We start from the raw sequence: 22,026 nt of genomic DNA on the forward strand, positions 1-22,026 counted from the left end.
GTTGGTGGTGTGACCCGGAGTCAGGATGCCCATGTAGCCACCGATCAGCACCATCGACTCGCACTCGGCGTCCTGCACTGAAAAATGCTGACAGCAGAGTTTCATCTCCGCTCTCAACTCCAGCGGTCCGCCGCCGTTGTTCAGCACCGTCAGGTAAAACGTCAGGACCATGTCGTTTTTGTGAAGAGGCATTATACCCTGGTCCTTGATCAGTATGGGCCCGGCCTTGCTCTCCGTCTGTTTCGGCGTTGGCGGCGCCGGCTGGTTGGTGGCCGTATCGACCGGCTCGGGAAGGTCGGGCAGACCCGACAGTTTCTCCTCCATCATCGACGTCACCGTGCTCGACATCAGCGCTGACATCAACGCCAGTGTCTCCAGCAGGCTCAGGCGTGTCGTCTTCATCGGAATGAGGCTTTGATGGTAATGGCTTCGCTACAACAGGGTTAACTTTGAGGCTTTTCAATAAAAGGTTGTCGAGAATATCGCATGCAAACACTGTTCTTTTTCCTCACCGATTCTCCTCTCACAGTCACAGACACCGACTTTGTTGTTTTGAGAAATGTTCGCCGAAAATTGGCGAAAATGAGTAACATGGAGATTCAAGGCATGGGCATCGTATTGGATTGATTATGGCTGATTACGAATTATTTGGGAAAAGCTCGTGCTTTTAGTTGCAGGCACTTGGCATGCTCGTTGCCCATTTCTAGATGAACGCACATAAGGAGTGCCACAATGAACCTGGCTGAATAACTCCACATCTTCAGTCGTGACAAGAGTGACTGCTAAGGAAACAAACGAAAAACACACACGCTCGACACCTCCCACGTAGTTTGTGGCCTTGCCTCTCACCCCACACCTGTCTCCTCTCGAGTCGCCACCATCCTCCATCACCCGCTCGCACCCCTTTGCGGGCCGTCCGCCGCCCCAGCACTGGTTGATGACGTCACAGCGCCCTGGCGTTTGACATGCCGCTGCTATAAATGCGCCTCGGGCTACTGGCCGCCGGCGGTCGGCGGTCGCTCAGTTGGCCGGTGGACGCCGCGGGTTGGACGCGTGGTCGGGGTGTGGTCGGAGGGGCCCTGACCCAGTCGGGGACGCTGAGGTTTGATGGTGTGACTCGGTGGTGTGGAAATACAGGAGTGCGATTTAACCTGAACGCCGCACCTGGCGTGGGAGTGCGCCGAGAGCTCAGAGATAAACAAAGGTGACGGTTTGCTGATGAGCGTGGTGATAAGCGTTGAGGCCGCGAAGGCGTGATTGGGCTAGTGCGGCTGGCAGTGGTGGTGGTGCCGGGTGACTGTTAGATCTCACACCGTGCAAAGACCATACCGATTAAGAAGTGATCGCGTCCCGAGTGACCCCTAGGAAGGACAATGACCGGCACAATACAGCCGACGCCCCCGCCGCGGCGGAAAAACTCCTCGGAGGTGACGGCCACGCCGCCGCTGCCCCGCAGGAAGGACTCTGGTGACCATGCGGCGGCCCCCAGCCGGCCGCGGCCTCCCAAGCTGAACGTGGTGGCCGCGGCGGCGGCGGGCGCGGCCGGGGCCGGGGTCGGGGTGTCCACCGTACCACACAACAGGCAGGACCCGGAGGCGGGCCGGCCAGCCCAGGAGCAGCCGCAGACCGAGGCCTGGGGACTGACGATGCCGGCAGTGCTGTCCAGCATGGACAAGACCAAGGTGGCCAGCTACCTCCAGAGTCGCATGAAGGACGTCAAAGACGGCGCCTTCCAGACAGCCAAGAGCAGCCTCAGCTTCGGCGAGCGCTTCACCCTCGCCATGCTGGACAAGATGAAGCGCTGGTCGCGGCGCGGCTTCACACACATCTTCCTCTTCGTCGTGCTCATGACTTACAACGCCATCGGCGCGTGCATCATGATGATTCTGGAGAAGCCGGAGGCCAACCAGCACAGAGACTTGGAGGAGCTGAAGCTGGAGACGGCGCAGCGGCTGTGGAACGTCACGTCACAGCTCAACAGATTGAACAGCGCCGCGTTCACGAAGGTGGCGCAAGACGAGCTGAATGTGCTGCTCAACGTCTCCTGGCAGCAGTTTGACCTGCGCCGCTGGCACCCGGACCCGGACGACAACCCCTGGGGCTTCTGGGGCTCCCTCTTCTTCTGCTTCACCATCCACTCCACCATCGGTAAGTGGACCTGGCTTTCTTCCGGTGCAGTTCAGTGGTCGCTTCCGAGAGCCGGAAGTGGGCACATCTATATTCGCCGATTTCGATGCTGCTGGGTCATTGCGCCGTAGAGGAGCCGAAGGGTCTGCAGGCTTTGTTTTTGTGTAGAATGTTTTTTTTCGTTGAAAAGCCGGCAAACAATGTGCATCATTTTCGTAGAAGTGAAAAGGCTGACGTTATGCGAGGCCTTTTCCAAGAAGCATGCTTTTGCTCCAAGCTTTTTATTCCAAGCCTTTGATCATGCCAGTGGGCAGCTTAGTTATCTACAGGCATGTGCATGTATATGGGCAGCATTAAGCATATGTATGTAGATCATTACTTGATAACTCTACATAGGAACACGCTGGAAATTCAGCCAGCATTTTACCTTAACAGCTTAGTACCATACACCACTTGCAATATTTAGTGGTTCAATTCTACAACTGACATGCAATAAGATTCTCATGAATCATACCAAAAATTAATGCAGGGCAACAACATACCATCAGCAGTCGTACAATTTTGATGAGCTTACAGGGAAAAGAAAATACCGATGACGGACAGGCGGGAAGATGCACATGCAGCAAAACGTATTTGATTAGGCATTGTACGATATCAGCGACTGAGATGCTAAAGAAAACTCGTGATATCTGCATCCACCAAAAGACTGGTTCGTATGACCTCTAGCCCAGTGTCTGACGGAATCCGACACCCGGAGCCGGTCACTTGATTACCGGTAGGGATATTTATCAACGCTGCCCCCGAACTGCAGAAGCTGACTTCAGTGAAATGATGCAGAAGTGATACAGACGTCCGCGATCATGTTTGCTTACCAACATTGCTGGCCTTGGAGATTCAAAATTCACATATACCTAGTATGTTGCGTGGGTGTTTTTGCTTACAAAAGTTGCACATTGCTCAGCGATCATGGAATCATCAGTCATCGAGTGAGTGGGTGTGTTTATAAATATAGTTTGTTGGTTTCCAAAGCCCTCAAGTTGCGATTTGTTGCGTGCGATTATGATATAAAACATCATCAGAAGGAATCGCAAATATTCATCCACCATTCCAGGGAGTGGAATTGATCGCTGTGAAGCAGCGCAAAAGACTCGGCGTGAGCTCTGCACGACCGGTGCAGAAACGGCACCGAGCTGACTTCCTGAAACCCACAAGGCACAAACAAAGCTAGAGTTCAATTCCCCTAGCGCAAAAATAAACCATTACAATCGCAGAGTCAACATCTTAATTACTTAAAACCACTAAAGCTTCTCGAAAATCGGCCAGTGCGGACAGTGGCTCTCGAGTTCCGCGTATCGCTTGACACGTTTCCCTGAAATTGCCCGGCTCACTGACTCATCACATCATCAGTTCTGGCGGTGCGTCGGGCGCGGGCGGGTCCGCGACAGCCGACCCCCATACCGACTTGATCTCTGCCATCGCCGAGCGATCCGAGCGCGATGGAACCCGATCAGCTGTCTGGGCCGTCTAGCCGATGTTTGGCTGGCCCTCTAACAATGTCGGCACATTGCGTGTCCCGGGCTCGCTGCCAGGTGAGGGGAGGGGCGCGAGGAGGGGCTGGCCCAGATCAGGCCGCAGCTGGAAACGTCGCTGAGCCTGCACGCGGCACGTGCCACGTGCTACACGTGGTCGATAGAAGAGGGATGGAGATAGGCATAGCGTTATGAGGCGAGGCCGCAATGCTTGAAGCCCTCATCAAGACGAAAAGTGGGCCAATGGTTTCATTTTATGACATCCTTTGTTCTTTTTAAATAAATGTACTTCCCTCGCGTTTTGTTTCGCCACCACATCACACAGACGTCGTGCGCTGCTGCATTGTACCCGCCACTCGTTGCTTGACCCAAGGAAGGAACACACTGCCCCCGTTCCACCAGAACGCTAAAGCACCGCCGGAACCGGACGGTGCACGGACGCGTTATTGCGGGGTGACATGACACGGCGGTGACAGGCGATAAATAAGGAAGCCCGAAAGGACTGCCAGCGGTGGAAAATTCATAACCCAGCATGGTTAGTCCGCGTATTGATTTGATGGTAATCTGAATTATATAAGGAGCTTCGCAGCTTGTGACTGAACCGACGCAATAATATGCTGGGTGAGCCATTGCCACGGTTGACATTGACATTGTGGCAGGTTCACACGGAAAGATCATGTGTCAAACTAGATAATTGATATAATCAAATGACTGAAATAGCGTGGTGCGTTGATGAGAACTACGCAACGACACACGTTGTCATCACTAATATCCTTTGTGCAAGGTCATGCATAACATTCATGCCTTTCAGTTACGATCGTGCCATTACAGTAACAACTCTTCCCGAAATGCGTGAGTTTATTAATGTCATTCGTCCTTATTGCTAATCTCGAAATATATATGGCGATTGGGTGACCCAGAGTTACTAGACAATGAACATATTCCAAACAGTTATCGAAAGTTATTTTTAGTTCATTTCACCAAGATAACAAGCGCTAGCAGCTCACCACACAACTACTCGTACTTACGAACAGCATGACTCTAGACATGGAACAGAATGTCATGACTGTTGACGGGGTGTGCGTGGTTGCATGACTGCAAAGCAGCTCCATGTGGAACACTTATACACACAGCCTATCGTTGGGGAGTCGTTAGTGAGTACTGTAACTGTCTGGCGTCTGGACGTGGCTCGAACGGAACGTGTCAACCGAAGAAGCGTTACTGTTGCATATGAGGTAAAGCTTTTGGCTACATCGTAGGTATAGCCAGACAAGCTGTTAAAATAATAATTACAACCCACTATAATTGTTGTGCATTGAAGCTAGCATTTGATAAAACGGTTTCAAATTATTCATAGAAATTCGCTAAGCCGGGTAGATATAACCCGCGCATGACTGGGGTATTTTCCATAACGCGAGTGACTGGGGGGGGAGGGCTCTCCAGAGCCCCCCTGCTATCTCCGAAACATATAAGTCTATAAGTCTAGAATCTAGACTCAATCTAGACTCTAGATTGACTCAGTCAACTTCGGATTCTATCGCAATAAGCATGCATAACGGCCTGCGGGGGCTGGCCGGCCTCATCGCCCGCAACCCACGCATGCGGCGCACAGAAGCCAGCGGGGGGCTGCTGGACGTTGAGCGCACTCCTCAGCGAGCGCTCCACGTTCATGAAGCTGTCGTTGTTTGCACACAGAAAAATATTGACACCGTTAGCGGTGTAATTGCACAGTACATATCTGAGCACTTGAGTAAAGTTAATTTAGTCCCTTCCCCGCTTGAATTACTCGCGCTTCTAAATGAACACCAGGAAGAAGGTAATAGAACACTGTTAGGAGGGTTGGGTGTTTTACTACGTGTAGCAAAACACCCAACCCTCCTAACAGTGTTCTATTACCTTCTTCCTGGTGTTCATTTAGAAGCGCGAGTAATGTAAGCGGGGAAGGGACTAAATTAACTTTCCTCAAGTGCTCAGATATGTACTGTGCAATTACACCGCTAACGGTGTTAACCTTCGCCCTGGTGGGGGGGGGGGGCCATTTTGGCCCCCCCCCCTGTGGTTTTTCAGCGATAACTCAGAAACCACTTGAGTTAGCGCCCTGAAACTTTGTATAGCTGTTTATTCAACATTTTTACATCATGTCCTTTTTTGGGGGGTTCGGGTCAGGTCAGGTCAGGTCACAAGGTCATCAAAACTGACACCACCTCTAAAAAAGTTCAAAGCTCTCTCAAAGGCACAGCTTTTATCCGATCGATGTAAAATTTACAGTACTTGAAGATGTCACCCAGCTCTACAAAATGGCTATCTCGGATTTTTTATAAATGTGACCTAAGGTCAGGTCAGGTCATCGCTGCTCCCCATTATAAGTCAATGGGAGAATCGAAAAGTAGTTGTTTTTCAGCTAAATCGGGCGTGATTGTTCCTATATTTCGTTATTGAAGTGTCTTGGGTCAGCAAATCACAGCCCATGTGAAACCATTTGCTTGTGACCTCGCTGAGGTCACGCTAGGTCATCTCCCTGGTCACCAGAGGTCACCAGCGGTTTTTCTGCACTTACTTGTTATTGAATAGAGATAGAGACTCCGTTCGACGTTTATCGTGTTTGTCTCGTCAATGCGGATCGAATGATATGCAGCATGACCTATTTCGGTAAGGTCATGACCTTGACCTGAGGTCAAATTTTCAAAATGACCTTTCGAGGTCAAACTATATATCATTCGACGCGTCTCGACGAGCCAAGCACGATGGTGCATGAATCGTTTCTCTATTTTCTCGTGAATGCATGCTATAGTTAAAAACATTTTCAACGAAATTTGCCAAGTTGACCTTGCATGACCTCTGTAGGCCAAACCGTTGAGCTGAGGTCAAATCTGACGAACCTTGGCGAAAGAGCTTGAAAAGAGCTATCGATTGCTTTTTTCCGCGGCTCTCTAGCTCTTCTAGTTTCCGAGCTACAGCGGAATATGTCCGGCAACACCGAAAACACTGAAATTTGACCTATGATGACCTCTAGCGACCTCAATATTGACCTTAGCGAAAAAATGACCGAAATACTTTCGAACGTACTTGTTATGGGCTTTCGTTTGCTTTTTTTCGCGTCTTCCTAGCCCTCTTCGTTTTCGAGTTAGACGGGGGGGGGTCATTTTGGCCCCCCCCCCCCCACCAGGGCGAAGGTGGCTCAGACCCACACCAGGGCGCGGGTTAATATTTTTCTGTGTGTGCACTCGGTTGCGCTCGGGCAGCCTCCCGGCACTGCTCTGCCAGTGCTCGGAAAGCAGCCACCACCTCCTCCGTGGCCCGCTGCGGCTTGCGGTGGGACGGGCCCCAGGACTATCGGCAGTGTCTCTGGGAGTGAGTCCCTAACGAACGCACAAACCACAAAACTTCGTTAGGTGCACCACGAGCGAATTTTGGGACATTTTGCCCATGAAAAAGTGGTTATTGAACGTGGTCAATTGAACATTGACTATAGTACCATTGACCAAATCACCAGTGCTCGCGTTATGCTGGTACACTGCTTACATACCATTCCAAAACACTGCTTCGTCATGCGAAACTGTCTGGCCCTATACGAAAAATTTCCGTAGTGTGAAGTCATTTCCCGTTTCTTCCAATTGACACAAAAGTTCCGGACCAATGCTGTGGAGAGGCGGGTTCTTTGTACATCTGATCAACAAACGGTCAAACGTGTGTAAAACAACTCTCAAACAGTGCCACCAAGTTCTTCCGGTGAAAGTAAATAAAACAGTCATGGGTCAGACTATCCCCCTCTCTCTCTCTTTCTCTCTCTCTCTCTCTCTCTCTCTCTCTCTCTCTCTCTCTCTCTCTCTCTCTCTCTCTGTCTGTCTGTCTCTGTCTCTCTCTCCCTCTCTCTCTCTCTCTCTTTCTCTCTCTCTCTCTCTGTCTCACCTCAACATATTTACAGCCTCAAAGTCTAATAAGGCTGGGGGGATCCAGAGCGTCGTAAGCCTCGTCGCAGCTGCGACGTGTCGCAAGTTGTGTAGTAAGTCGTTTTTGGAGGGATCAATTGATGAGTAGCGTTACTTAAGAAGTAAAGTCTATCGCAAAGTGCCTGATTTACGACACAACTTACGAATTTGAAATAGCAGTCGTAAGTTGTGTCGCAAGTTGATATGGCCTTGAGGGAGAGGTCACAGGTCACAGGTCATTGGGGTCATGGTTACGAAATTTGCATGGTACGTGGAAAATTGTTGAAACTTGAGATCCTGAAAATTTCGTTGCAATTCGTTGCCGCTAACGCGAGTTATAAAGCAAGAACCAACGGTTCGTCTATGAGGCCTCAATCCGCGCCAGCGAGAGTGTTGAACATGGTGCATAATATGTTATATTCACATTTATTGGGGTATTCATGGATATGAAGTAACCTAACACCATTCCAGCAACTACTGGCGAATCCAGAAAGGCGGTCTTGGACGTTGCGAGGGGCATCCCCCAAAAGATTCTCCAAATTCTAAAAACGATGTGTCCCAGATGACCCCCATGACCTCGAATTGATCTCTGTGATGACCCCAAGTTGACCTCTGTGACCTGACGTGTTCCAGATGACCTCCAATCAGGGTTGTGCTTGACTCATGAGTCGAGTCAGAAATTTGACTCAACTCTGACTCAAATGAGTCAGATTTGAGTCGAGTCGGATAAGATGTTGAGCTGTTGAGTTGAGTCAGAGTTGAGTCGGACAAAAATATTATGGTGTTGAGTTGAGTCAGAGTTGAGTCAGTAAAACAACTTTTGACATTGAGTTGAGTCAAGAACATTTAGGAACATGAGTCAGCTGACTCAACTTTTTAGAAACAATACATAGTATAAGTTTTTCATTCTCCCCCCGTTTAACAACTTAGGCCTGGCCCTGCTGCCGGATTTTTTCACCCCCCCCCCCGCTCAACAACTTTTTTATCTGAGTCAATTTTGAGTCAACACACTTGACTCAACAAAAAATTTGAGTCAAGTTTGAGTCAACTCATATTTTCATTGAGCCGCTTGAGTCATGAGTCGAGTCAAGGGAAAAAATCAGCTCTTTGTTTGAGTCAGAGTTGAGTCAGGGCATTTTGAAGTTGAATGATGAGTCGAGTCGGCACATTTTTTTGAGTCGAGCACAACCCTGCCTCCAATTGAGCTTTGTGATGACCCCAAGTTGACCTCTGTAACCTGATGTGTCCCAGATGACCTCCGTGACCTCCAATAGAGCTCTGTGATGACCCCAAGTTGACCTCTGTGACCTGACGTGTCCCTTGATGACCCCCATGACCTCCAATAGAGCTCTGATGACCCCAAGTTGACCTCTGTTACCTGAAGTGTCCCAGATGACCTCCGTGACCTCCAATTGAGCTCTGTGATGACTCCAAGCTGACCTCTGTGACCTGATGTGTCCCAGATGACCTCCAATTGAGCTCTGTGATGACCCCAAGTTGACCTCTGTAGCCTGACGTGTCACAGATGACCTGCGTGATCTCCAATAGAGCTCTGTGGTGACCCCAAGTTGACCTCTGTGACCTGACGTGTCCCAGATGACCTCCAATTGAGCTCTGTGATGACCCCAAGTTGACCTCTGTAACCTGACGTGTCCCAGATGACCTCCGTGACCTCCAATTGAGCTCTGTGATGAACTCAAATTGACCTCTGTGACCTGACGTGTCCCATATGACCTCTGTAACCTCTAAGTGACCCCTCTGATGACTCCAAGCTGACCTATCTGACCTGATGTGCCCCAGATAACCGCCATGACCTTCAATTGAGCTCTGTGATGATCCCAAGTTGACCTCTGTGACTTGACGTGTCCCAGATGACCTCCGTGACCTCCAATTGAGCTCTTTGATGACCTCAAGCTGACCTCTGTGACCTGGCGTGTCCCAGATGACCCCCAATTGAGCTCTGTGATGACCCCGAGTTGACCTCTGTAACCTGACGTGCCCCCAAGTTGCCTTCTGTGACCTGACGTGTCTCAGATTACTTCCGTGGTCTCCAATTGAGCTCTGTGATGACCCCAAGTTGACCTCCGTGACCTGAAGTGTCCCAGATGACCTCTGTAACTTTCAATTGTGACCTCAATCTCCAACTCTACTAACTCTCTGTGACCTCATACTCTCTTAACTCATTTCTTCTAAAGCATCGCTTCTAGATGCCCTATAGCGCCACGAATCTCTTGTGATCGATCCCAAAATTCATGGCAACTCACGTGAGCGTTAGCAACCACAAGTCACCCAGTTGAGACAAAGCTTCAGAATCAGAGAACATGCTTGAACTGGCTGTCTCATAAGCTCGCAAACCAGAAGGACGAATGCTCCTTTATGCTTGATAGAGTTTTCGACCTTACTGACACTTACTACGGGATCAGCTGATCGTGTAGCCTTTTAAATTCTCGAGTAAAGCGGGTATTTAAACCTTGTCGCAGCTACGTTCTGTCGTATCCTCCGACAAACCCCTCTTTCCTCAACATCCCTCCTTTTTCGCTACGACACAACTTGCGACGGAACATGTGTCGTAACTTGCGACGTGTCGTAGATGGACTTGCGACGCCCTGGATCCCCCCGGCTAAGCCTAGTTCACTTGTTATCAATTCAGCCGTCCTTTCAATTTAGTTCATCTTTTTGCACCCCCTCCCTATCCCCAGTCTCCAGACAGATCACTGCGACGGCCCTCTGGCGCCACCGACCGCCACCGTCGGCTCCGACGGACCCATCGTCGGCGCCGACGCGACGCCGTGTCGTCTGACTCAGTGTCGCCGACGGGGCCTGAGTCACGGGGTCTGTCGGGTGGGCGCGGCAGCTGGCGACTGTCCCCGGTCCCCGGTCAGTTTTGGTCACCCACCTCACGCCTCGACCATACGCTGGCGGGCGTTCTTTCGAAACTGTCCCACGCCACCCCCGCACACCGGTTATGTATGAGGGACTGTCCTGGAAGCAGTCCTATCGGGGTGACAAGTGGGATGGGCCGCCGGGAGGGGTTGTGATGGATGGGGTGGAAAGGATAGGACAAACATATCTGGGTCATAGGTGCACCGAAATAAACCGTGACAATTAGTGTTTGTTTACTAAAAATAAACCGGTTTAAAGCCACAAGAAAATGTTTCTGCTGTCTGTAAAATTTGTAGACTTATGTATTTCATTAACTTATTTAATCAAAAACATCACCAAGAAACCATAGAGTTAGCCCAGTAACAAGCGAGGTCAAACAACATTTTTTTTTACAAAGACCATCACTCAGAGACAGACCTCCACATCAAAGTTTGGATATGACGATCAACGTCTGAGTCAATGTTTGTCAAATTATGTAGCTTAAATTTGCTTTGTTTCGTTAACATATTCGCCAGCTCCAGCCAAACAAGCTTCGGGTCAGATCAAACAAGTTTGAAAATGATACACCAACGTCAGCCCATGGTCCCGACGCAGAAGTTGACCGGTGAGAGTTGTTCGCAGTCATCTGCGTGGGGGTGTGCGTGGACTTCGACCTCGACCTGCGGGCACTTCCCGAGTAAAAGCGGCGTCATCACGGCGTTCGGCGTCATCACGGTGACGCTGATGACGCGCAGTCATCCAGCGTCGTGCACGCCGTCACGACCTGCGTTACGGGCGTCACTCTGAGACCTGGGTCCGAGACTTGTCACTCTGTAACGCACTCTATTGCTTAGATATGGGTAATTCCCGTTTGAAAGAAAGCTTAAAAGCACAAAAAAAGAAATGGTCTATTCATTTTTCATTCGGAGACACATAGGGCAAAAAATCATAATCTAGGGAAGATATGCACATTTACCCAAATAAACTGACGAACTTGGCAACATTTCTGCGTCCCTTTTTTCCTAGGCTTTGCATTGGGCCTCTGTACCCCTCCAGAGACGAGAGCAGCCACCTTCCCAAATCATCACTATCCCCTCCTGTCACCAGCTGTCGCCGTGCTCCGTCACCACCTCCCCCGCACCAACTGGCGCCGGCACCAGAGGCAGACTTGTGCCGCTGTCACCACTGAAGGGTCTCCACGACAGATTGGCCAGCTGACAAACATTCCTGCTGAACATGTCACACTGCCAGATGCTGCCGGTTTGATGGATGGGAAAATTACGGGATCAAAATAGAGCGGAGGTGTAGAGAAGACTGTGTTTCGTAAAAATATATAGGAGAAAAGTGGCAACAATTATTTTAATAAAGAACAGTTTCCCACGGCCGCAAACAAGTGCCTGATGTTTTACTTTTGAGCACCTATGCTTCTTTCAGCCCCATACGACACGACAATATTGCAAATGCCATTGCTCCATGCACTCAAACCCTCACTAAAGAGAGAGAAGAAAAAACTATGTCACGGTGCGTGAGACGAAGTTTTGCAAGTCACCAGTGAGAAAACAATCGGGAAACCTCGAGACTCGACGTCACACCACGACGTTTGCGCCGGGGCTTAGACGGGGAAATCAGCCGGACTCAACTCGGGCTCAACAGCGCAGCCTTCAGAGTTTGCTTGCACTTAGGTGTCATGCTTGCAAACTGATGAGTTCATTGGCCTTGGATTTGTCCTCTGTACGACGTGAAAAAGAGCATTTAGTTAATTGCTCTCAGCGTATAGTAAATACCGCACTGGACAATACAATTGTATAGCGCAAACAGTGTTGACAGCGTGTTACGCCGACCATGCTAAACGTCTTTCCTTCTTGTGTTTATTATTTAACTGGAGCATGTCCTGATTGTACCATAGTACCTATGTATATACGACGTACTTATCGACTGAGCGCCGAGTCCGGTACGATTTAAAAATGGTTGAATGCTGTCGATCAGATAGGAACTGGTGATGTTTAGGTCTGCAGTTACTTGGTCGGTCGGGCTGGTAATTCCTGGCCTTTGGTTTAGCTCATGGTTTTGGTTTTGGTTTGGCTCAAACTATCCAGCGTATATGAGTGACGGATAGTTATTAGAAGAATGTTCAAATAGATAAGCATAGAAGTCCATGACCATAACAATCATCCAAACCTGCAGACAATCCGAGTTCCGACCCACTGCTTTAGGGTCGCCGGGGGCTGCCATTGCTTACTTTCAGCAGGCGCCAGGGATATTGATGCTACTCACTGGAATTGATCCTGACTTCGGCATGAAATATGCGGCAATGAAGCCCGCCTGGTGCAATCAGTTCTGACACGAATATTTACTACTGTTTGGCTTCGCTTCAATGATTTCCGAAACCACCATCAACCTTTCGGGATATTGGCAACCGAAGCTGAGTAGATCTCAGATTTATGTGTGGCATTTGGAGCAAGGTAAAACAGCACTTACGGCTTACATTAGACGTCATCAATGTCAGATGTGACACACCTGCACTGGCCGAGGAGAGCGACCTCATGACCGGCGCCCCTTCTGGCGATGGTGCTGCCACCTGCACCCGCTGAAGACCGGCCAAAGGCTCCTCCTCAGCGTTGTGACAGTAGCGCCACCTACTGACGGAGGCTACTACCTAGGACACTGGTATTTGTGCCGATGTGTATGCTCATAAACCTTCAAGCTGGCATTTTTAACTCTCCCTCCCGTTTCGCTCTTTCCATCCTCAGGACAGTCCAATCCGTCTCCTCCAAGCCGCAACCGGGCTGGTCCGGGCTGGACAGGCAACTTAATCTCATGTGGGTGGCTCCCATTGGAGCGCACCGCAGCTCCTAAGGGAGCACAACCGTGGCCGGGTGCAGTGGGTGCTTGGGGGGGCTGATCGGCCTGTCCATTCGGACGGGCTCAGCCCCGGCGACTAAGGTGCCTGCCCAGACCAATGTCTCCCCCTAATTCCTATCATCCTCCCGGCTCTGCAATGGTCTCAATGAACCATAAGGGCCTAACCCAACAAAACAAAACAAACACTATTAAATCAACCTTTTCTGTCGAGCTTTTCGGTTTAGGTATCGATTCAAAACCTCGATACTTGCCCGGTAGGTACCCGATTTGTACGAATGGAGGTCCGTAAAACATATTTTCGTTTCGAGCCTCGATGACACAAAATAAAACACCAAACGACGTAGGCCATCGGAAATAAAGGGGTGCAGCGAATTAGCCACATGCTTAACAAGCTGCCAAGCATAAGAGAAGCCCGGTCGAAATAATTGTGTGACCTGGAAAAAAGGATTTACATCATTCAAAGCCTAAGTGTGTGGCCTATAGCTACTTCGCCTAAAAAGCGACGAAACAGAAGGCAAGTCTCACTATTTGCCCTTAGCACAAATTACGCTATGGATATTGGATATGGAATATGGCCCTCAAACGCCAGAAACTGTGCCCCCGATGCGCAAATTTTATGGGGTGGGATTGACCTTCAATGGCCTCCATTGGCCATTCTCCTATCTATCCGCCGCGGGACGGTGGCGATGCCCCAGTATCTTCGTGCATGGTTTTTATTGACACACGCTTCTGAGTTCTGACTGAAAATTTTATTTTGAACATCGTTGGAAACATCTATAGACAGAAGACACAGCCAAGCTCTTAAAATATCAATTAAACAAGAAGGTTGGCATATCTGAACGGTTTTCAGTGATTCATCAAACCAGCATCAGTCTAGCGTCAGTACTCAGTATAGCTTTGTCTTAATACTACCCTGAAAATACATGCAGGAATGTATACAGGTAATAAAAACGTATTCATGCCTACTTTGTACAGCTATTTGCCTGTTAATGCCAATTTTCTGTCAAATAAGAAGAGCATTTGATTTATCCCTACGTCCGGCTAGGCCTACATCGTTGTAATGCCAAGTGCTGAACATTGCAGCTCCATACATTTTCCGGCCACCCTGATAAAATCCCGTCATGACCAAGCACTACCATAGGAAACCCACGGCTCCAGGAGCGGCCTATATCTGTCAGAGTGGGGGTGGAACTTCCTCTTTGCCCCCACACCACACAGATGAGCCCCAGATAGACCGACCGACAGACCAGACCGCGCGGTGGTCAGAGATTGCCTCGGGAGGTGAGTCAGACATCCGACGGCCGCTCCTTCCCTCCTCCCGCCCCCTGTGTGTTTATGGTGAGCCCCGGTAGGGAAAACAAACCCCAGTGGCCTGTGACTAGTGCACACACAGGTGCTCGCCCCCTTACGCCGTCAATATTGACTAACAAGGGTGATGCATGGGAGCAAAGTGGTCACAACACAAACATACAAACGCTTACTAATCAGTGACGTTTATAGCGTCATCGGTGTTAAACCCAGGTAAAGATTCATGGCGGAAACTTAACAAAAAGATATGAGAACAAAGAATAAGAAGATGTGAGAGATTTGATAACTTTTGTGTCTTTCCACACCTTAAATTGGCCATAATTTGAGCCACAAAATAAACATTCAAAATAGCGTGCATCCAAGAGGAGTTTAAATGCCTGCCGTATGGCTGAGACAAATGTCTTAGCTCCAGTTGCTCAATAAATGTCAAGTAGGTAAATGAATTGATTAGGACAAAACCACACAAAAGTCATTTCGTTTCCTTGGATATAATACCTACCTATACAAATCTCTTATCTTACGTATAGGTAATTGTACGCATCAACACGGAAATTTCATTTTAAAGGTCTAAGCCTTTACCTTATCTTAGCGCAAATCTCTCGAACTTCAGCATTGGGGCAGCGAGCATAGCAACGAGCAATGCGAAGCTCACCTGCGAGAAGCGACCTCCTTGCTGGCGTTATAAATGGCCAGCTTTACAAAGATAATCCCGCAGGACACGTATTACATCACTCCCGAGTGGATGACCCTGACACAGTTGATGCCTTGCGCTTTGTATCAGTTCCACAAAGACAAGGTCCCACATTTTCCATTTGCTTCGCGGGCTAGCTCCTATTGCACAGTAGCTCTTTTCACGACAGAGCACTGGACACCTACATACATAGTTGGTCCGTTTGATTCGTTTGGTACCATAAATTTTAGTAGTTGTTTAGTAAAGGAGTTTCCAATTTTAGCATAAACTGTCGCTTGCTTTGGTTCTTTGTTTTCAAATTCAACCAAATATGTTGTAGGTCCCCAATATTCCATCGTGAAAAAGCCAATGCAAACGGGAAACGGCTGATTATCTGAGCACGACTTAGAGCAGACGCTGGATCGATTTCCGTGACAACTGGCCCAACATAGCCAGCCATTGATGTGCTACCATCAACAGTATTAACGTCAGATAATGGCCGAAGCAATAACTCTGGTACTAATAAACTGATTTATTGTCTCTTTTAGTGCCACAAAGAAACAAGGCAAGTCGTCAATGCTTTCCTCGATGGTCGCTGGGGGTGATAACGTCGGTAGTTCATTTTGAATGCAATTAACAACGACGGGTGCTTGGACCATTTCTGCGCTAGCGGGCTGCTGTGGCAGGCATCTGTCATTCGTCGCTCATTAATTAATTCATAGTTCATCATCTATATATGAACACAATTTTTATCTTTTGCATTACGATAGATAAGCTGAAGATATCGAGTGAAATAATAAAGAAATCAATAATTGCCTTGAAAGAAGTAACAAATAAAGACATCGGGTCTAACAATTAGGTATGTTTACTTTTCAACTTCGGGTGAATAAGGACAAAATATGGTTTGTGTCCAGCATTGACAGTTCACTGACATTTCATTGCGTTTAGTTCAACGAGACGTTGGAGCATTGAGTCCACACACTTGATCTATCCTTCAAGGTAAGGTAGTAGTGTGCAGTCAGTTTTCTCTAAAACTGATGAATGCTGCGTCGATATAAACATATACAGCCGCATAAACTCGTTAAACGACAACTTATGCATCGGTGTCAATATAGAGTACGCATTACCAGTATGTATTCATTTCATCAATGCGTCCAGATCACTGTGTCTATTTGTAGAGCACCATGTGCGAAGTTTTTCCAGAGCGGTGACCTGTTGTGATCCATTTGGGTGCAAAACATGACCCTGGTTTCCCCCATGGAACAACACACCACTGACTGCAGGGAGCAATGACCCGAGGGTTTCTTCCGGGTACTCTCCCATGACGATGCATGGAGACCGCCTGTGTTACTGATAATATAACATCCCACACCGTGTCACTGATGGCTCATGGTCAGGGACGCAGCGCGTCACTGAGCGTCACTGAGTCACCAGACAAGCGCCGGAAAAATTGGCAGAATGGCAGAATTATAATTGCCGCAAATGGGTGATACAACTTCAAAAAAGATGTGATACAAAGTACAAAGAAAATAACGAGCATAACCTAACTACAAACGAAATTGAATCTGCGAAGCCATCATGTTAATCAGCATCGACTAGGAAGTGGACTTTAGGACACCATACTTAAGCGTTGTAAAATCTGAGCAGTCTTGCACGCTGCTTGTTCACTTGTGCAGTCTGCACCGCAGGCCGGATGGTCGCGTCTTCGTGCAGTGACCTTGCGCGCACGTGCTCAGTATGCTCAATGTGCACGGTGCATCAGTGATATCAGTCAAGTTTTATCTTAGATTGAGGAAATTTCCCGACCGTTTCTGTTCGTATGGCTTGATACAAAGATGTTAGCGCGATAATCACCGATTGCCACAAATCGGGGATAACCTGACGACCTATAAAAGCACTTCAAAAGCTAACACACCCGACTAGAATGAACACGTTCGATGCTTTCAGCACCTTCAGGATAAAGGCTTAGAGCGGCCAATTTTAAATGGGGTTTGTTGCAGCAAAAGTGGATGAGGACCTTTTAGCATTATCGCCCACAATATTGCCTGAAATATTTAGATATCAGTTGATCTTGGCATGCTTACTGCTTAGCCTGTGAACGAATGATCACGCTGCATTGTTATATTTGCTTAAAGCTATCGATATCAAGCTTAACAGAAATGTGTCCGTAACCTCTCACAATAGAATATGTTATGCGTAAAAGATCTTAAAATCGGTACCCACCCAATATCTAAATTGTCATTTCTTTGTTAGGTGTATTTTCGGTTCTTGGAACCCAGGTAAAAAAAAACTATACCTAATAGTGTATGGCACTGACGGATCAAGGGGAGTGGCAATTGGGGTATTTGCCGTTTTTCTAAAATATAAAGAAACCTAACGAACTTTTAAGTCGGAAAATTTGCTATAATCTGCGCAGTAGTGCATATTGCATAAGTAATCAATATCTGAGAATTTATTTGGTGAAACTTTAGGTATTTAGGGTTTGGCGTCCTCCCGCAGTGTCTGAGACCACCTTTCTGGATCCGCCCATGATGTATAGTGTTCACATTCTCATCAAAATGTTATCGGAGCTGGCATAGGTACCTCCCGCAGACCGCAAAAATGCCACCATGCAGTGAGCTCGTCCAGCTGCGCTTTACCGAACACGATACGGTCATTTCTTGCTCACTACGCAAAACACAACACAACACTGCTGATTATTGCCTTGCATAAACAATAAACATGGCAAACATGCAGCTAAGTATTTGTAAAATTGCCCGTGTTTATATGCATTCAACACTGTCAGAGTGTGGTATGATGGAAACGCTGCAACAACATGTCTGATATCAGCCTGACAATGGAGAAACACAGTGTCAGCGGGTCTGATGCGAACAATGTGAAACGCAACATTTTACTGGCATGCATTATTTATTCACTTGTGAAGATGACATTGATAAAGAACTACCTACATATGCCACTTTTAAAAGCTATGCATTAAGTTCGCATTACGTAACAACATTGCGCCGTAATGCATATGTAATGGGTTTTGCGAGCAAAAACAGAAGCAACAGAAGCGCAGCTTTTATTCCTAAACTTGGCCTGTCAGTAGTTATCCATAGGGCGACCGGCGATGCAACTTTATGTGTCACAATTGTGGTGTTACTGAGGCACCGCTCCTGCAGCTCAACAACAGCCGGGCCAATGGCACTCAAAATTTGACACACCGTTAGAGACCAGTTAGAAGGGTGCAGGGCTCAGAATGATACTCGGCACTCGCTCCTTTGTCACCCAAAAGGCAATTCTTATTGCCAGTAACACAATGATTTGATTTTTTTTTTCCAAAAAGAAAACACATGTGGTTGCAAAACACCTTTATCAGGACAGAAATCATCGAATGATGGCATGCGAGTAATAACTCTTAGTCACTACACGTAAAAGTTAAATCACTCGCTATCTCGTTCAGTATTCCTTCCCAGTTTCCTTTCCCTTCCACTACCACTGTGAATGAATTACGAGGCGCCACCCCTGAGACAGCTTCGGCAGTGGTCACGACTCGCCATGTCCATGAATGTCTCTGGAAGTAGAGGGCGGTAGCCATTGTAACTCAATATACCCTGGTAGCCATCACATTTATTAGGATGCTGCACGCTGTCCGGCTGAGGGCACATGACCATTGCGCACAGTGAGAACATATGCTGATCGAGGTACAGTTCAAACGTGCGGTGTAGTTTGGGTATGATAATTCACTGATCTTCCACAGATGTCTGCTGGCATTGTTCCACTGAACGGTTGATATCCAAGCGGAGTCCTATCTCAACACCAGTCTATCGTGTGAACAAAGTTCCTTGGGTGCGGAGGTGGCGGAATCCCGGACAGGCCGAAAACTTTGATAACAGCTTGTGCATAAGCTGTTGGCCGGCAGTGAAGTCTTTCGATGATCCATCGATAAACCCGTCTGCTATATGAAATATTGCGATTTGAGACGCACCAAGTTCCGTGTTGGACGCCCCGGAGGGTCATACCAGACATATTTATGCGTTTTCATGCTTGCGTAGTCAGGTCATGTCCGTTTGGTGATCAGTAACGACCGTGACCCGCTGATCTCAGTCCCAGACGGCGCAGAGTCAGTCTCAGGCGGCCGGCGCACATCTTAGTCCCATACACGGCGCAGTTTCAGTCTCAGACGCCGCAGCAGACAGCGGGGCTGCGGCGGGTGAGCATAATTCTAAGCACAATTCTGAGAAGGTGTTTGACGATCCAGAGTCGTAATCGAGCTGAGCAAGCGAATCGAATTCAAAGAGAGTAACGAAACCACGAACCACAAACACACCTTCGTTGCTTTCTCTAAATAAACCACGCACGTACATCGTGCAATCTTCTGTGAAAAAGCGCAGTAGGTACAGTATGGAAAAGTGTGTAAGTCGTCAATTCGTCATAGCTGTCGAGTTACTGACCTTTGCGAAACGCATTTCTTTCACACATGGATTTCCTGTGCGGATAGAATCGGATGCGATTGAATTGCATCGCATTCATTCGTCTCTCGATTGAATGCGAGCTATCTAAGTCTCAAGTCGACGGATAATCCTCTCTCCCTCCGAGACCATGTCCTAAATAGCAGCGGGCACTGTTCCGTCGTCGACATTGCTGCAGCATTCCGCGCCGTCCACTTCTCACACAGCTGGCGACCACAGCGGCCAGGGTCACAGCCGTGGCCCGCCGCACCGCGACAGGTCACACTGGCGCCACACCCGGCCCGAGGGGCGGCCACCGGCCAGCCAACGACCGTCTCCCGCCGGCGCCAAGTGTTCCCGCCGAAAATAGCGCGCGCGCCGCCGCCGCCGACGGCTGGTCGGGAGACCACCGACGACCTCCGGGATCCGCCAGTCGCCGGAGGCGTCGCGGCGCCGCGAGTGTCGCGTCGGTACCGTCGCGATGTCGTCCGATCACCACTCCGCGGCGGCCGACGCGCCGCCGCCGCCACCGCCGGCCTTCCGTGTGCGCCAGGTGTGGCACGAGCTGGCGCCGGTGCGTCGGCAGCTGGCGCACGAGGCGCTCATCTGCGCCGTCGAGTCGGTCGGCTTGGCGCTGCTGGTGCTGAGCGGCGGCGCGCTCTTCGCCTACCTGGAGGGCGGCCTCGAGCAGCAGATCAAATGCGGCGTGCGCCACCAACAGCTGCGCTTCCTGGACGATCTGTGGGGCAAGTCGGACACGCTGGACCGCAAGGCGTGGCGCGCGCTGGCCAGGAAGCACCTGCAGGGCTACGAGGAGCAGCTGCTGGAGGCGTACACGAGCGGCGTGACCTCGCCCAGCGGCCAGCGCATGTGGACCATCGCCAACGGGGCCGTGTACGCCTGGACCGTGGTGACCACACTAGGTCAGTGACCTCGGTGAAGGACAGAGGTCTCGCTGGAGGGTCAGGGCAGACTGGAGCGAGCTTTAATGGACTAATCAAATCAACATTTCAAGCTGCATTTCATCAGCTTTGCCTACTTCTTGATACTACGCTGAAACATTGGCACAAGGCTGCGAACATAAACATTCCCAAAGATTCATGATCACAACGCTCAATCAACAATTTATAAATCCTATGTAACTACTTCGGAATCTCATGCTGGCCGGTCTGACTTTGATGTCTTAACGACGTCCCGAGACTATTCGAATGCCAAGCCATGCATGATGTAGCACCAATCCTTCAGTTTTGTACCGAGCCGTCTCCGTAGCTCCTGCTTTTCGGAGCTGCACTAGCGTACTAATCCCTTTTCATTTCTGAGCCGAATCAAACTAGGCTGTATCCCTTCCGCCGTTCCCGGCCGAGCCCCTCTCCCCCCTCCCCCTACTGCACCACACCCTCAGTCGGTGGTCAGCCCGTCGGACCCATGTCTGCACCGTCGGCGTCGTTTGGTCGGACCGGCATCCGGCCGGGCGGGCACAGACCCAGCGGCGTCGGCGCGTCGCGACCGACACGGTGCCAACGACGGCAGTCGGGACGGAACGACGGGACCGACGGGACTGACAGACGCTCAAGGGCACACAGGCCGCGACACGGACCGGTGATGGTCGCGGAATATGCCTAAATGGGTGCAAGGTTACATGTTGGCGTACAAAATACATCGGAAGTATCAACAGCGGGAAAGTGATAACCCTGGATGTGTGAAAATCTAAAACATGCCGGAGCATACTTAAAAATAGGCTATTGTTTCTAAATAACGGTTCGAATGTGTCTCACATTCGGCTCGAGCTATTATCTTGTTTGCATCAGCTCGCAGCACATCTGTATTGCCGAAATTCACAGACACACGTGTGCCATTGGCTTAGCTTATCCCTACAAGTGTGCCTATGCGCCTTCACTTTGGTCTATCGTATACCTATCGTATTGGTTTGTGGTTTAACATACGACCTAACCTTATTTGGCGTTTGACCCCAAAGCGGCTCACCTGACCTCTGCCTCTCCGCCGCCAGGTTACGGTCACCTATCTCCGGCGACCACGGCGGGTAAGGCGGTCAGCATCGTGTACGCCATCCTGGGCATCCCCATCTTCCTGATCGTGCTGGCCGACTACGGCAAGCTCTTCACGCGCGGCCTCAAGTTTGTGATGGCGGCCGCGTATCGTCTCTACCACACCAAGAGTTGCACGAGAGTGCGCCGGGCCAAACCCGTGGAGGTAAGTCACCGGTTAGACGGCGAGGCGCAGCGAGGGTGCTTCCTGTTCCGGGACGTGATTGTAATGAGGATTAAAAATTACCATTACTCGTTTTGTAT

General features: G+C 49.4%; 1 protein-coding gene across 1 annotated transcript in view; it reads left to right on the forward strand.

Moving 5' to 3' along the window:
* Window positions 1–1,022: 1,022 nt before the first annotated feature.
* The window catches only part of LOC122389963, a 25,949-nt gene continuing 4,945 nt past the window's right edge, over window positions 1,023–22,026 (forward strand). The window contains exons 1-4 of the mRNA XM_043382499.1: window positions 1,023–2,148; window positions 3,535–3,542; window positions 20,151–20,640; window positions 21,726–21,928. Coding sequence (XP_043238434.1) covers window positions 1,374–2,148; window positions 3,535–3,542; window positions 20,151–20,640; window positions 21,726–21,928 — 1,476 coding nt within the window. The 5' untranslated portion in view covers window positions 1,023–1,373. The remainder of the gene's footprint in view (window positions 2,149–3,534; window positions 3,543–20,150; window positions 20,641–21,725; window positions 21,929–22,026) is intronic.

Source organism: Amphibalanus amphitrite, unplaced genomic scaffold (genome assembly GCF_019059575.1).
Source record: "Amphibalanus amphitrite isolate SeventyFive unplaced genomic scaffold, NRLGWU_Aamphi_draft 000378F_arrow, whole genome shotgun sequence".
NCBI classification, from domain to species: domain Eukaryota; kingdom Metazoa; phylum Arthropoda; class Thecostraca; order Balanomorpha; family Balanidae; genus Amphibalanus; species Amphibalanus amphitrite.